This window comes from Drosophila nasuta, chromosome 2R, assembly GCF_023558535.2.
Source record: "Drosophila nasuta strain 15112-1781.00 chromosome 2R, ASM2355853v1, whole genome shotgun sequence".
NCBI classification, from domain to species: domain Eukaryota; kingdom Metazoa; phylum Arthropoda; class Insecta; order Diptera; family Drosophilidae; genus Drosophila; species Drosophila nasuta.
In genome coordinates, this window is record NC_083456.1 from 521,249 (window position 1) to 538,728 (window position 17,480).

At 38.2% G+C, this 17,480-nt stretch overlaps 1 protein-coding gene across 1 annotated transcript; it reads left to right on the top strand.

The window, feature by feature from the left end:
* The first annotated feature begins 15 nt into the window (after window positions 1-15).
* On the top strand, window positions 16-10,323 carry LOC132787759 (uncharacterized). The gene is made up of 3 exons (XM_060795041.1): window positions 16-75; window positions 1,486-1,654; window positions 9,828-10,323. Exons 1-3 carry the CDS (start codon window positions 16-18, stop codon window positions 9,950-9,952), a joined length of 354 nt encoding a protein of 117 aa, XP_060651024.1. The 3' UTR covers window positions 9,953-10,323.
* The last annotated feature ends 7,157 nt before the right edge of the window (window positions 10,324-17,480 follow it).

The following is a 17,480-nucleotide window of genomic DNA, read 5'->3' on the forward strand; positions in this document are numbered from 1 at the left end:
TTGTTGATCTAGCTAATGGTAACGTGGACAGCAGAAGCTTCGCTGCGTGTCTTCCGTCTAATTGGCGGTCCCACGGTGCTGATGTTAGAATTTGGCTTATGCCAATTGGCTAATTACTGTTGCGTCCGGTGCAACTGTTTCGGATGTCGTCTGGGTAGTGCATCGACCTGACTGCAGGTCGAATTTCTGCGCGTGTAGAACCGCTGACGTTGCGGCACGTGGAGTTGAAATGTGTGTAAGTTAAATTTATTTAATTGTTTTGAATTAATTAATTACAATTAATTTGAATTACTGTTAATTGATCCACGAAAAACAGTTCAAAGCAAATAATTTTGTCCATGCGAATGAGACTTTGTTCGAGAAAAAATTAGTGAGGTGTTGAAGTTCAATATAATAAGGCCATATTAACCATATTATGGTTAAAATGATTCAAATAGATAGATAGGTGATTATTGTTTAGGCACGGAGTTAGCCTAAAAATATTTTTTTTTTAATTTAGATCATTAAATTGTGTGTCAATAAATAATCTTTAAATATTAAAAAAAAAAAAATATTGTGTCATTACTTCAAATTATCCAAGAGGGTCCAGTGCCCATGTTTATACCAAAATAGAAAAAACTTCCATAGTTCCATAGGGGAAAAAATATTTATGAGGGCAGATTTTCGTTTTTAGGTGCTCCGGTTTTCACAATTTTTTATACCCGCTACCCATAGGGTAGAAGCGTATTATAACTTTGTGCCGGCAGGAAATGTATGTAACAGGTAGAAAGAGGTATCTCCGACCCTATAAAGTATATATATTCTTGATCAGCATCAACAGCCGAGACGATCTAGCCATGTTCGTCTGTCCGTATGATCGTATGATACCTAGATCTCGGAGACTATAAGAGATAGAGATATAATTTTCGACAGCATTTGTTATGTTTGCACGCAGATCAAGTTTGTTTCAAATTTTTGCCACGCCCACTTCTGCCCCCGTAAATCAATAAATTCGAATAACAAGTGTAATTTTCAAGCTACAGCTGCGAATTTTGGTGTATACAATAGTAACTATAGTATTTATGATTTGAAAATTTGATTGCGATCAGATAAAAATTGTGGAAGTTATTAAAGAAATACTTTTGTATGGGAAAAACGGCTTCTTACTAGGGGTCTCAGTTGCTGTGGCCAAACAATCTGGTATATTGTGCCGACCTTGGTATATTTTGAATGTGGTTCTACATCGCTATAACAAATACACCGATTGGTATAATTTTAGTATATTTGTATTTTTGGTATATTTTAAAATATACCGCAATATTTTGCGTTTATTCAAAATGGGTAGCGGGTATCTCACAGTCGAGCACACTCGACTGTAACTTTCTTACTTGTTTCTACAATTTCTAATCGGAAGCCTAATTTGATCAATTAATTTGTGCAAAAACATTAGTTCAGAAAAGGTTCTACGATTGGGGAGATTTATAAGTAAAAGTCTACTACGATAAGGCGGCAAGTGAGCGCTGGAATCCCAGTTCAGAGAATGAAGGGAGAAGAGCAAAATTTGTTTTTGGACAGATTCTAATTTATCTTGATGAACCTTATATTGGGGACTCCAAATACAAAACCCATATTCAAGAATCGAGTGAAGATGGGAAGTATAGAGAAATTTTGTACCGTAAGTATCATTAAATTTTTTTAAACCTACGCCTACTTAACCCAAGTGCGTCAAAGGAACTATTAGCTATAGACGAGATATGCGAATCCAACTTGATCTTCGAATCTAAAATACCAAAATCATTCGTAAACTCAAAACGTTCCAGAGTTTGCGCATTTAAAACATACGTATTTTGAAATTTTATATTTCATAAAAAAACCAAGACCTCGCGCTCATTAAAACTGTATCTCACGCACATTCACTGGAGGTTGTCAAATGCTCATGTGTTTCACATAAATATAAAAATAGAAAACGGAGGTCCGCTAGAAATAAGAAACTATTGTCAGGTATATAAGATCTCAGATTTTAAGAAATAAACGTCCCTCACAGAATTCACAGTACCAAAACATTTGGTTCAGGTTCCATATTTGTTTCAAACTTTCGCTTCAAATAAGCACAGCAAGTTCTGCTCGATGTCTCGATGCTTAACAAACTGACTCAAGCTCGGAAAATGCTGGATCCACAAGATTTTCGACATGCCACGAAATATATAAATACTATCGGCATCTTTTTTCAACTAATCAATTTTTTACATATCATTTTAAGCGTTAATACAAAACAAGCAAATAAATTTTGTAATATTAATTCATAGATTCTTGTCATTACATTTTCTTCTTAACCTTAGACAACTATTCTTTTAATTTATTTAGCCTTTTTAACTGATGTAGTTACTCTTACAACTGACTCCTGACATAAGAAATCCTTCTGTTATGGTACGGTTATTACATCCCCTCTTGGAATTCCAAAGCCTGTATCCTTCGATTCTTATCTTCATTCTCCATTCGGGAATCCTATTGGATTCAGGCATATTTGCCTTCTGCACTATCTGCAGTTTCCATTTGGGAATCAGATAAATGTTCTCTTAAGTCATCTAGGTCTTCATCAAGTTCTTTACATATTTGTGTATTCGACAAAGGCCTCAAAAATTCATGGTCATACTTCTATGTTCTTTTACAAATGGCCCCATACATTATTTTGTTATTTTTACCTTGTTCATATAAAATTTAAGTTTGTCTTTTTTTAATTTTTCTTTTCGTGTTTTCTTAAAAATTCCTTATCAATTATACTAAGTTCTTCGTTAATTGGCAATAAACCGAAAGTCTCTACTGTTTAGTACTGGCGCTGATGACTCAACTGAGGCATCTTGACTGGTTTCGACGGCAGTCAGCATACTGTTTTCTCTGCTCGTCCATTAACTATTCAGTGAAGCACATTCTTTTGGGTAGAAAATTGACCGAATCATGTGTTTGCAAAGACTCGACCCTGATCCGCGATAATTCAAATTGGTACACCAAACAAAGAATCTGTGGCATGTATTGAACTGTCAGTGTCAATGTTCTGGATGTAGTGTAAATAAACTATTATTCTAAACGCATCTATCAGGATGATTACGTACTTCTTTAAGTCATTCTTCCCACTCACTTCTCGTACAAGTATTACAATTTTCGACAAACCATAGACGTTGGCCAATGATTTCCCCTATCTAAAACAAATAATAGATTCGTGAACGTAATTAATGACTGCCCATCTAAATGACCTAAGGATTACAAGTAAACATTTGTTCTTGCCATTGCAGTGTATTATGTAAGACTTCTCTCAATCTACCCTCGATGATAGATCTAGCTTTGTGCGGCTAGCTTTCAACGAATTTGAATCAGCAAACACCCCGATTTTATGACCCTGTAATGACGAAAATGTTTTATGACATTAACAGCTAGGAGTGGTATTTTGATTCAGCAGGCGATGTGCATAAAATATTCGACCTCAATGGGCTTTTTGTTCACTCTCTGCAGCAAAATTTCCCCATAGGCAATTGAGCTTACACCTGTGCATCAATTCTATCGAGAGTTCGGGGTGTAATACTGTTTACACCGGCTGCTGGGTTATAGCCGATTATAATTTTGGTCGAATTTTTTTGTGAAAAGCGGTCAGACTGAAAACGCTATGGGGGCTCCCATGAATAAAATCAGCCAATATGTCTCGGAATGGAGCATATAAAAGATTCAAGCCGGGCTGGGATGTCAGCCCAAACGTCGGTGGAACGCGTGATTACTACCACCGGCGGGCACGGGGGGAGAGATCTTCTCTGCGTGTCGCCAGCGGTCACACCTTTGATGCGGTGGGTGCAGGCCAAATCAGTTGCAACAATACTGCCACAGACAACAACTCCAGGTTGATGCGCGCGGGTGCCGTTGTCTTAACCAACTCAGACCAAGAGAGCGCTGCGTCAATCTCTAACGTCGTCTTCTTCAGTCACCTCGGCCTATCGCCAGCACCTCCATGGTTGCGCAGCGGGGCACGGGTGGGCTGAAGGAGAAGGCCAAAAATAAGGCGGCGACCCGCATTCACGCAAAGCTCAGTGGCGTAGCTAACTTGTTTGTGAAGGATAAGGAGAGGCTTGCCTGGGCTAACACGTGGATGCGTGAAAACCAAATTAGCTCCCTCCGAAAAAGCAATAAGGTGCAGACCGGTTCTACCGGCCCTGCTAACAAGAAGGTGGAGTTCAGCTTCAGACAGAGGGGACCCTAACGGGAAAATGTCTGCAGAGCGGTGGCGTTTGACCCATAGCAAGCTGGTTGACGCACTGTTTGTCAGGATGGAGAATGCCCCAGACAGTCCAATGCCTACTTTCGAAGGCACTGCACAGTGGGCGATTTGGTCTCGCATTTAATTCAAATTTTCAAATTTAAAAAACCGTTAATATTTTTTCACATATCGATAGCAGATGCTTTGATTAGATTTTTAAAAGCTTTTTAAAAGCTCTACGATCAACTGATCATCAGCTGTGAACGGTCAAACACACGATATGATTTTGCAAAGAGCTCTAGAAAATTCTTTCTTTTTTCGCTCATTGATTTCGAGTTCCTCGGAAATTTACAATTTTTAGTGAATTTGTTAGAAGTTTGGTTTTTTATTATATTCAAGGTATGTATTTTAAAAAAAAATCAATGTTTGTGACCGGTCTATAAATGTGTAGCTCATAAAACGTAGTGGTAATTCAGTGTATTAACAACGAGTCCGGATTAGCGTACACCTGACTTTCGTGGAGTCGAACTTACTTTATTCAAGTGGATTCAGTCTAACTCTTTTATTAGCCGAAAGTGTGAATCAGTGGCGTCCAAAATGTGTAATATTAACTGCTAGTACCTGCTAGCCTTCAAACTATGGTACTTTTTAGACACAGTGTTAGTACCAAAAAGGGATCTTTTTTTAGTATTGCACTCAGAAGTCATCCCATTTTTTTCCATCATCCCATCATTTTTTAGATAAAGTTTATATATGAAATATGTTAATTGAAGTTCAAATAAAATAAAAGTACAACAAAATTTTAAATTAAAAAAAAAAATTGTTTAAATTAAAAAAAAAATTAAAAAAAAATTTTTTTAACTTAAAAAACTCTATGATTTTTCTCTGATCAGTGAAAAAAACCGACTGAAGACATCTATTTTAGTTTAGAAGTTATTAATTAAATGCTGCTAGCGAGACCAAATCGCCCACTGTGCACTGGTTGGATGAATGGTGTCAAGATCCTGACATCCAAGGACGACCTAACGTTGTGGCTGAAAGTGACAGTACCCAAACTGGACGGACTATGGGAGGGGCCAAGCTGGACGTGGTGGACAGGAATAATATTCCGTCCATGCCGAAGGTGAAGGTCCTGTTCCCTACAACTGTGCAGGACGAGCGGGCGCTTCAACTGCTTAAAAAGCACAACCCGGCCATTCCGACGAGTGATTGGTCCGTGCTAAAGGTTGATGAACCTTTACCCAGTGGTGGGCAGCACGTGATCATTCAGATCAATAAGGAGGCCGAGGATCTGCTGTATAAGCGCAATGGGAAGATGGCGTGAGGCTTAGGGAGCGTGTACCTTCACCTCAAAAAACCCGTTGTGGTCAGGGGAGGTAGAGGCAGATCTCGGGCTAGAGAGCATGACTGACGTCACCTTGCACCTCAACTTGACGGACGAGACGGAGGAGTTGGGGAGGAACCGTCCATGCAGGCGGTCCACCCGCAAGTGTGCAAACCTCTAATGAGTGTGCTGCAGCTTAACCTTCACAAATCTAAAACGGCTTCGGCAGAGCTCCTCTTCACACAAGAGGAAGGGTCCGCCTACGCGGCTTTGGTCCAGGAACCGTGGATAGAGTCGGGCAACACGGTTGCAGGGCTGAAGTCGCCTAATTACGATTAATACATCCCGACATTGGTAAGTAGATCGAGAACTGCCGTCCTTGTAAAAAAGGGACTAAAGCTCATCTACTACCTAATTACAGCAATGACGATCTAACCGTGGTGGTGCTGAAGAGCTGTGATAGTCTCCCAGTTATGAGACCCCCTGCCGGTCTAATCACTACAAACAAAATTATTTGGGCTATCGACTCCTTTGCAAGGGTAAAGTTGCCCGGTCTCGATGAACTTTCACCAGCGATGCTGCAAGCCAGCAAATCTGCAATTGTTCCATGGTTATCGGAGATTTAGACGGCTTGTCTCGCATGGTGTCATATGCCATCTTCTTGGAGGACCTCTAAAGTCATTTTTCTTTCTAAGGCGGGCAATTGCAATCAGCCTAACCGCTTTTCTGCTTAAAACTCTGGAGAAGCTACTTGATATGCACGGCCCCAAACCAACATGCGTATACGAAGGGCAAGTCTATCGAGATGGCTCTCCATGCTCTTGTAGCCTCCATTGAAAAAGCAGACCACTTCAAAGAATATGCCTTGGGGACTTATCTTGACATTTCAGGAGCCTTCAATAATGTCACTACTGACACTATTATGAAGGGCTTTACCTCAGTGAACACGGCTCCAGCGATCCACAGAAGGATCAACCGCCTTATTAGCGACAGGCGGGTGGTCCTCCTCCAAAATACGTAGGTGTGGTCCTGGATAGCAAATTGACATGGAGGCAGGATGAAGAAGGCCGCCGGAGCCTTGTACATGGCGAAAACGATGCTTAGCTGCAATTGGGGCCTCCCTCATAATCTTATGTTGTTCGCCCTATCCTCACCTATGGTATTCTAGTGTGGTGGCAGGTTACGGGAAAAAGGACGTAACTATCCGTCATGGAAAGGACACAGCGCCAAACGCAAAATCGCCCCTAAGGATTGCTGCTACAGGCAAAATGGGTTTATTAGGCTATGGCCACAGCGCCTGTACTGAGAACATAAACGTGGTATACGTGGAACCGGGCTGCTGGCGGGAAGGGTTATGCCTTCCCGAAGTCCTCAACCTCTTCACCGACGGGTCGAAGATGGACGAAGGAGTCGGTGCGGCCGTATACTGCCCAGACCCGGTCTCTAAATACTCCTATAAACTTCCTGACCATTGCAGCATCTTCCAGGCGGAAGTCTTTGCCATTGGCAAGGCTGCAGAAGTGGCTCAGGGTTTACATCACAATTCGATTAATATCTTTGTTGACAGCCAGGCTGCAATAAGATCGATGCACTCTGATGTGGTTAAGTCCAAAGTTGTCCTGGACAGCAGAAGAGCAATAGAGTCGCAGAACGCATCCGCGGTCGTGCGTATCTATTGGATGCCAAGCCACCAGGGCATCGATGGCAACGAGATCGCAGACACTCTCGCCAAAGAGGTGGTTGGGCTCGATGTTCGTAACATGTGCAATGTTTCGATATCCCTGCGAACTCTAAGTCGAGAAATTTATGTGAGCTCTAGACTTCAGTGGGACGCGAGCTGGCGCAATACCATCTCTTGCAAAACTGCAAGGCTGATGTGTGCTTCAATAAACAATAACCTAAACCAATTCGTCATGCAGCTTTCAAGGAAAGACTGCAGGCTAATGCTAGGCATTTTAACTGGTCACTGTCTATCGGCTGTCCATGCTGTAAAGCTGGCTATCACAGACAGTGAGCAGTGCAGGAAATGCAACGAGTCCGGAGTTAAGGAAACACTTGAGCATCTTCTCTGTAGATCCCCAGCGTTATCCCGACTCCGGTTTAAATACCTCAATTCGTCGTGCCACAACAATCTTTGTGACATTTCACGGTTACCACCTAAGATGCTGCTGGCTTTCGCCAAAAATGCATCCATACTGTGCGACTTCTGAGACGAAGATACGCTCCACCAGTACAGCTGTGCGTCTATGCTTTGCCCCGAACAGGGGCAGCCGGTCCTACATATACCTATACCAATTTGTGAAAATCGGAACTCGTCTACCATTGAGCTTTGCAAGTATTTTCTGCCACACATTGCGTACTAAAGGCCGATAGCACGATAACAAAGCTTCGTGTTGTGTTCGATGTAACGAGCAGCAACATCCACTGGATATTTTCTAAATGAGGTTACGATGGCCGGTCCCGTTATACAGGCCAAATTGATGTACATTCCTCTTCGCTTTCGTTGATATCTGGTGGACTTACCAGGTGATATATGCAAAATGAATCGATGTGTGCACATGACTTCATCAATGCACCTTATAACGCGATTCGACATATAAAGATTTTTAAGCTGGACACTGTTAAGTATGGCACGAAGTCAGCGTCATTTTTGTTTGTTCGCACAATGCATCAGCTGACTCATGATAAAACAGACTCATTCCCGGTTGCCTCTGCTGCATTAAAGAATGAATTCTATTTTGGCGATTTTGTATCTGGAGGCGATTCAGTTGCTGAGCTTCAGGAAAAAGCTGCAATTCTGGCTCTCGCAAACTTCAAAACTAGAAAATGGTGTTCTAGTCATGCAGAAGTAATGACGGAAATAACTGATAATGACAAGGAACCGTACATGAGGTTCGACAATGGCAGTGAAATCACGAAAACTCTTGGCCTAGCTTGGGGTTCCTCATCTGATCAGCTGTTGTTCTCGCTTTTATTCTTAAAAGGATGTTCCCAGCCGTGTAGGCAGTCTGCCTTTATGATCTGTTAGGTCTTAGTCATGACAAAATTCAAAATATTTTTGCCGTTGCAGCGGTACACAGCCTGGGTAGAAATGTTCAGCAGCTTTAACTCTATTTCCAGCTTGTCATACCCGAGAACTGTCTGCTGGGTGCCGTGGAAGCTCATAGAGTTTGTGATGCTAGCGAAGAGGCCGACGGTCGAGTAAACATAGTTAGCAGAGCCAGCTGTTGTGTTGTAAAATACCATTCAAAACTATATCGTTACCTAAGCGGGAACTATGTAGTGCTTATCTTCTGGCCAAGCTGCTTCATGAAATTCGCAAAATGGGCTTCCTTGACGGTGACTTCTATTGCTGGGACGATTCATCGGTGGTGCTCTCGTAGATCAAAGACGATGCATACAAGTTTTGTGGTAAATCGAGTAGCGTCTAGGAGGAGCTTACTGTCAACATAAAGTGGCAACATGTTCCCATTTCTATGAACCGTGCCAACTTATTCTCTAGAGGTGTCACCTCCGAATGCTTAGCAGAGTCAATGATATGATTTCATGGACCTGAGTTTTTTATTGGAAATCGCATTGAATGGCCCTCACAACGCTGCATAGAAGCTTCAATATTGGAAATGCGTGGCAAAGTCATGATAGTCCCCATATGATAATATCACCCTCGTTGCAAATACCTTATCATATTTGCCTCAATGTATCGCGAGTATGCGTTTATGTTTAAATTTGTTAATCATATTCAGCATCTAGGCAACAACGTGGTAGATGTCAAACAGGGCACATAGCTGTAAGCAGTTATCAAACTTATTGAGTGACTTGAAGGAAATTCGTTCGAAGCGCTTCGTCAAGAAATCAAGTTCAATCGCTTCTTTGCTGCCGCTCATCGTCCAATTTAGACTTCTTCGTATTGGCGTTCGGCCAATTCAACCCTTCCGTCACCCTATTATATTGACTCGACGGAACCATACCATAACGTTGGCACTCATCGCGCACTGTCATAAAACCAATCTTCACATTGGAGCTAGAGCTATTAGCATAAATTCGTTTACAATATTTAGCGTTTTCATCTGCTTGCTAGCAAGGCGGTTCATCTTGAGTTGGTGAAGGATTTAACAACTGCCGCTTTCTAGGAGCGCTAAAATGATTTAAAATGATTTTCGTAGGAGGCTCAATCAGATTTGGTCCGATAATGCAACTAATTTAGTCGGGGCCAAAAATTAACTTCAGCATGGCAAGAAACTTCTGCGGCAATGATTAATAGTCGCCTGTTTCTCTCAATTTCAGAGAATCCTGACGATTTGGATATGCTAACTTCCGCTCATCTACTGTTTGGTGGTCCTCCAACCGTGATTCTCGAGCCCTACTGCTGGACTACAATATCGATGCCCTTTTATTACTACCATTACTAGACGTAATGGTCCTGTACTGGCCATCAAGAAACTTTTAAGGATGCTCACCATAAAGTAACCTAACACCTAATTTCGTCCTTTCATGTAGTTTTATTGCATTAATTGAGTTTACTTCGAATAACTGCGACTCCAGCGATGTAAATCTCCTCAAACTCTCTTAACTCTTGCTCCAAATATTCCGTAGCTGCATGTACACGAGCCGATGACCGCACAATCAGTTAGTGATTCAATTTGAAATCATTGTGCAACTTCGCGAGCGACTTATGCCTGGCTTTCAGTTGTGTCTCATTCTTAGCAATCATTTTAATTAGATTTGTCACCATTCTAAACTACATACATATAATTAAATGTTCGCGGTGCACGAACAGTAAAAAAAAAATAAAACACAAGGATTTATTTTTGTTTACTTAATAGACTACTTTATTTTTATTTATAAGCTCGCGGGCTACGCGTCTTAAGTGAGGAAAGTGTCTTTAAAAACTGAACTCACAATATGCTGAGCTCTAACATGAAAGTTCTTATTACGACTTAGGGCTAACATACATGTGATGTTTTGTGTTTGTGTTAGTGCAGTAATGCTGAGTCCTCAAGTTGCAAATGGAAAATTTTAATGGACTTTGGATTTTTTGGAAGTGGCACGATCGCCAATGTAATAGGATCTTTTTGTTTGTGACAGTTGGTGCCGTCGCGACAAATGTTTATGTTTATGATATGATTTGTGGGAAAGAATTTGGAAGGGGAATAATTATGAGTGTTTGTCATGTACGAGAAATTATTCTGGTGGTGGATATATTACTCCCCCCAACCTATAGAGGTTAGCTTGTCCTCAAGCGTTTAGTTCGGGGTACATAAGTGGGACTGGAATTTCAATATTATCGGTTTCAGCATTAGCACTTATGTCTGTGTCATGTGTTCTTACAAATTTTTGTGTTTTTATGTTGAATCGTGTTTTAATTTTCTTATTCACTAAGTTGTATATAACAATGAGGATTAAAATTAATACAATCATAATTATTGGATATTTATAATTATTGTTTTCTATTGTTATACATAATCATTTCTTTTATTTCAATGTGTAATAGTGGTTCTATTTTAGTTACATTGTATTCTGTAAACATAATAGTTGTAAATTGTTGCGCTCTATTTGAAATTTTAACATTTTTTAATTCAATGGTACAATTAAATATTTTTATTATTTTATCTTTTTCGATGTATATTTCTAACTCATTACAATTTTGATTTAGTTTGGTTCTGGTTAAGTTCCAGGTTATTATGATGTTTGGTTCTACTATTTGTATAAATTCTTGTTTACGATATTTATTAAAGGTGAAAACTGGAGTTTCATGTTTTATTATATTAGTTATGCATTGGTCATTTATGATCTTTTTAGAGATTGAATTCGAAACAAAGTTATTGTGTAAATAAAATTTTCCTTCAACACTTTCATTGATGATTTGTCCATTCTTATCTGGGTAAGGGATTACTTGGAAAGTTTTAGTTTCAAGATTACTCAATGGAATGTGGGACATGATGAAAATTTCATTTGTAAGTGTACTGAACCAAGCAGAAGTTTTAATATTCATCAACTTTTCGTGATTAATGTGATCTATTTGATCGTGTTTAAGTAACATATTTACTTTTGTTAATTACTTTCTTCTTTTTAAACTTCGATCTATAGTGTGTAACTTTTCTACCTCTATTAGTTTCTTCGTAATGTTTTTCATCGAGCTTTTTAATGTTACCTGTCTTTTTGAAAGGATTTGTGGTTTTTGATTTAACCAATGGAGCTTGTCTAAATCGTGTATCTACTTCAAAATCACTTCTGTTTTTATTGAGGTTATTTATTTGATTTACTTTATTCTCTTGTGTGTTATATTCAGGGGTTCCTGCATAAATAAAAATATCTGTTGGAGTTCTATTAGTTGCCTTATGTTTTGTTTTATAATTATAAGTATATAATATTGTTTCAAACTTTGTTATTTTATTCTCTATATTATCGTCGCTTCCTATTATTCTTAACTTTTCATTTATAGTTTTATGAAACCTTTCTATATCTGATATTCCTGTTTTACTTGTTGTTATGTTAATTTTTATGCCTTCTTCTTGTAACCAAATTTGCAAAGCCGCACTGATGAATGCTGAATCTTTGTCTGCTTTTATCTCTATGGGTTTTCCCATTTCATTGAAAACTTTTAGTAAAGCTCTTTTAGCTTCTAACCAATCTCTACTTTGAACTTCAACTAATGTTGTGAATTTAGAATAAACATCTATACAAGAAAGAAATTGTTTCTTATCTATCATATAAAAATCTATAACATATTTATCCCTAACATTAAGTACTTCGGGTGTTATCTCGAACGTGAGTTTTGTATCTCTATGTTCGGTTTTAGCTATGTTGCAAATTTCACATTCATTAATTAGATTTTGTATTAGTTTTTGGTAATCAGGGTAATAATATTTTTCCTTAAACCAATTTATTGTTTTTTTCTTACCTGGATGTAACAATTTTTTATGTGTTTTTAAAATTAATTCTTTAAACTCTGCAAAAGTTCGTAAGTCAATTAATTTTAAGCTTGTTTTCATTATTTTAGTTATATTACTTGGATTTATTATTTCTAAATAAGCTCTTTGGAAAATTGGAAAATCTATTTCTTTGTGAAAATATACAATACTTTTTTTTCGAGCAAATATATTCCTTTATCATATCTTTAGCATATTGATTATTCATTTTCTTATAAGAAATTTTTATGTTAAGTTTATGAAAATAGTGGTTTGTTTCAACTTTATTATCGTCACCTTTTATGAATTCTATTTGCCTGTTAAAGTAGTTTAAAGGTCTTTCGGTTATTGGTATGTGATATTGACTGTCCTCTTGAGCACTATGTATAGTTGCTCCTGTGCTAATTGCATCTTCTCCTAAGAAATTCTCTTTTATTTTTATACGTGAAAGTGCATCTGCTACGTTATTTTCTTTTCCTGGTAAATACTTGATTTGATAATCGTATTCGTTTAATCGGATTTTCCATCTTTGTACTTTCATGTTTGGTTCTTTAATGTTACTGAGCCAAACTAGTGGTTTGTGATCGCTTAAGATCTGGAATTTTCTACCGAATAGGTAAGAACGGAAATATTTGGTTGCCCACACGATAGCTAATAGTTCTTTCTCTATAGCTGAATAGTTTGATTCGTGTTCGTTTAAAGTTCGACTTGCATAGCAAATGGGTTTGTGTTCCTGTGATAGAACGGCGCCTATAGCGAAGTTGCTAGCATCTGTAGTCAATGAGAATGGTTTCTCGAAATTCGGATAAACTAGTATCGGATCGGACGTTAATAAAACTTTGAATTTTTCAAATGCTGACACATAAGTGGGATCTTTTATGTTTATGGTGGCGTTTTTCTTCAACTTTGTTGTCATGGGTTTTGCAATATTTGCGAAATTGGGTATAAATTTGCGATAAAATCCGCATAAACCTAGGAATGATTTGATTTCTTTTGGTGTCTTTGGTATTGGGAATTCAACAATTGCCTTAATTTTGTTTGGATTTGGTTTTATACCTTGCGTGGTGATTACATGCCCGAGGAAATCAGTTTCCTTCTTCATGAATTCGCATTTGTCTAATTGTAATTTCAAATTTGCTTCCCGAAGTTTTGAGAAGACTTTCGAAATGGATGATATGTGCTCTTCCAATGAAGTGGAGTAGATAATAATATCATCTAAGTAAACTAGACAATCCTTGAAGATCAGATCTTCAAGTAGGTTATTCATACAGCGCTGGAAAGTCGCTGGAGCATTTTTAAAGGTATGCCCAAAGGGCATACGAGTAAATTCGTAGTGACCATGCTTGGTTGAAAAGGCAGTTTTTGCAATTGAATCGGGATCCATTTGGATTTGATGGAAACCCTTTGCAAGATCGATCGTAGTGAAGTATTGGCATTTGCCTAACTTGTCTAGGATCTCATCCATATTTGGTATGGGGAATTTGTCGTCAATGGTTATTTCATTGAGGTTTCGGTAGTCAATGACTAACCGGAATTTTTGTTTTCCTGAAGCGTCCTTTTTTTTTGGAACAATCCAGATGGGTGAACAATAAGGGGATTTTGATTTTTTAATTATGCCCTGCTCTATCATTTCGTTGATTTGTTTATTGACTTCTTGATCGTAAGCCTCTGGGTATTTATAGGGTCTTTTATATAATGGGTCTTCGTGTTTCGTTTGAATTGAATGCTTAATCGTACTGGTGAAAGTCAAATTTTCATCTTCCCGGTACTGAATATCGCGAAATTCATGTAAAACTTTTTTTAGTTTTTCTACCTCTTCTGTGTTAAGATGTTCAAGTCTGAACTCATTACACTCTTTTAATTCATCTTCGATTGCGAAGTTGAATGGCCTATCTTCGGTCAAGGGTGGATTTGCACAATCTTCTGTGTAAGTTTCTTCAGAATTTTCTTCTTCGTTTTGAAATGTAAATTTATATTCTCCTAATGTAACTGTGCCATTTTCGTAATCAATTTGGGATTTACTGGCTTTTAAGTATTCTCTTCCTAATAGCATATCATAATTTTCAGAGAAATTATGAATGTAAAATTTTTGTTTTGTAGGGCAAAGTCTGCTGGGACCAAAAAGTATACTTTCTGATAATTCGGTAGTCCCATTAATTGTTTGAACATTGATTGGATTTTTATAAATTGGAAAGCTGAAAGTATTTTGTTTTAAAAGGTTTATTGAAGAACCTGTATCAATGATACATTTTAGGTTTACTTCATTCATTTTGATTTTTATGTATGGTGTGTTTGCTCTGCATTTAGTTCCGAGGCACTTTGATGAAAATTTTCACCTTGCTCCATTTTGAACTGGCCACTTTGGCTTTCCCTTTGTCTTTTCATCGGTGGGTTAGGCCCACGACTTGTTGAGGTATCCCTCGAATAGTTATAAGGGTTTTGGGTTTGAGCTTCTTTTAGTTTTTTATTGAATTCTTGGTGAAGATTTTGATTATTCTGATTTGAATTTGAGTAATTGGTTTGTGGTTTTGAATTGGACGAATCATCTGAATGAGAATTGTTTGAATAGTTTGCGTAAGATTTATTTTGATTCCTACGACTATTGTTTTCACTTTTATGGTTATTCTGAGTCTCATAAGACTCATAAATGCCTTCTGTTTGAGCAACGGCTTTTAGCTTGCTTATTGAAGTTATATCATGCCTTGCTAAGGTCATGTATATCCTGTCTGGTAGTTTTCTAGTTATTACATTTTTTGTGGTTATTTTTAATGCATTTTTATAAATTATTGCTGTGCTAGCGTCAGTGTCTAGTGCTAACTTATTGCTAACAATATAGGATTTTCTCTCGAGCTCTTCGACGAACTTACGTAGACTTCCATTCCAGTTGGTGTTGTATAGTCTTCTTAGTAACTCTTCATAAGGTGTCTGTGTCCTGAATTCCTCGATTAGGGACGATCTCAGCGACATCCAATTGTTGGATTGCGTAATCTGGGCTTCTCCATCCAGTTGTCGTTCAATAGCACCGAAGATTACGCTGCTTTGGCGTACATCAGTTGTTGGGTATAGAGACAGAATAACATCTATTCTCTTTATAAATGCCGACAAATTTTCTGCTCCGTTATCAAACGCTGGCACGTGTTTGATTTGATTTATACACTGGTTTAAGTGTGCTTCTGTTAGTTCGGTTGCCATTTTTGATTTGTTATTAGTTTGCACACGTGGTTCGGGTTTCTTGCAACGTTTTTTTTTGTATTACCGTTTAAATAACGCACTCACGCACGTAGATGTTTTTGGCGGATACGTTTTGTATAGTTCACAACTAGGACGCGTTCACCCAGGACAATGTTAAAGTCCTTCTAGCGGTTCACGACTGCTTTGTTGATTCAGTAACTAGTACGACGTATCCTAACGGCTGCGCCAATTAAATGTTCGCGGTGCACGAACATTAAAAAAAATAAAACACAAGGATTTATTTTTGTTTTCTTAATAGACTACTTTATTTTTATTTATAAGCTCGCGGGCTACGCGTCTTAAGTGAGGAAAGTGTCTTTAAAAACTGAACTCACAATATGCTGAGCTCTAACATGAAAGTTCTTATTACGACTTAGGGCTAACATACGTGTGATGTTTTGTGTTTGTGTTAGTGCAGTAATGCTGAGTCCTCAAGTTGCAAATGGAAAATTTTAATGGACTTTGGATTTTTTGGAAGTGGCACGATCGCCAATGTAATAGGATCTTTTTGTTTGTGACAGTTGGTGCCGTCGCGACAAATGTTTATGTTTATGATATGATTTGTGGGAAAGAATTTGGAAGGGGAATAATTATGAGTGTTTGTCATGTACGAGAAATTATTCTGGTGGTGGATATATTACTATATATCAAACCGTACTCACTCAATACCAATGAACTCTGCTGAAGAGCCTTCAAATCTCGTACTCGCATGTAGACGTGCTTCTAAACAGACCGATAGACAGAAGATCCTTATAAATTCGACTGCGCCGACCGACGGAGCCCCAAACTACCCGATATATGATACGGCCTTCGATGATTCACCAATCGAGGCGCCTACCACTACTGTCTAAATGTATCTGACAACTTGAATTCATAAACACGAAATATAATAAATTAATATATAATATTTAATTTATTTTAGTAATTGTGTAGAGGTGCTTGTGAAAAGTTTGGCTGAATTTTGAAGACTGCCCTTCAGAAAAAATAGAGAAGTACAATGTAACTCTGTTACATGCTCTAGATGGAGAGGGAGAGAGCGATCAAGCGCCGTTAAATCAATCGCTGCAGCTGATGAACCAAAGCCTCTCTTGTTTTCTCTTAGCAGCTAGAGCGATGGTACCCAAACACCACAACATGTTGGACTTGCAGTCTACCACCAAAGCTATCGCAGTGCTTATGAAGCTGCTATTTAACTCTAAGCTTCTAAGACACGAGTAATTGTTGCCGTGTTTAACTGCGTTTCAAAACTACACATGCATACACATACCAATATAGGCTAGCATGTATATAATACGCATACATACAATACATACTTAGCAGGTGTGTTTGCCCATACAAAAGTATTTCTTTAATAACTTCCACAATTTTTATCTGATCGCCTACTTACTAGGGGTCTTAGTTGCTTTAGTCGACAATCTGGTATATTGTGCCGTCTATGGTATATTTTGAATGCGGTACTATATCGATATACCACATATACCATTTGGAAGTGTTTTTGCACTATATTTGGTATATTTTAAGAATAATACCGCAAAATATATTGCTCTTATTCAAAATGGGTAGAGGGTATCTCACAGTCGAGTACACTCGACTGTAGCTTTCTTACTTGTTTAATGTGGTACTATATCGATATACCAAATACACCATTTGGTATATTTTTTTGTATTTTCAGTATAGTTTGAAAATAATACTACAATATTTTGATTTTATTTAAAATGGGTAACAGATATCTCACAGTCGTGCACATTCGACTGTAGCTTTCTTATTTGTTTTATCTATATATATATTTTTAAATTCC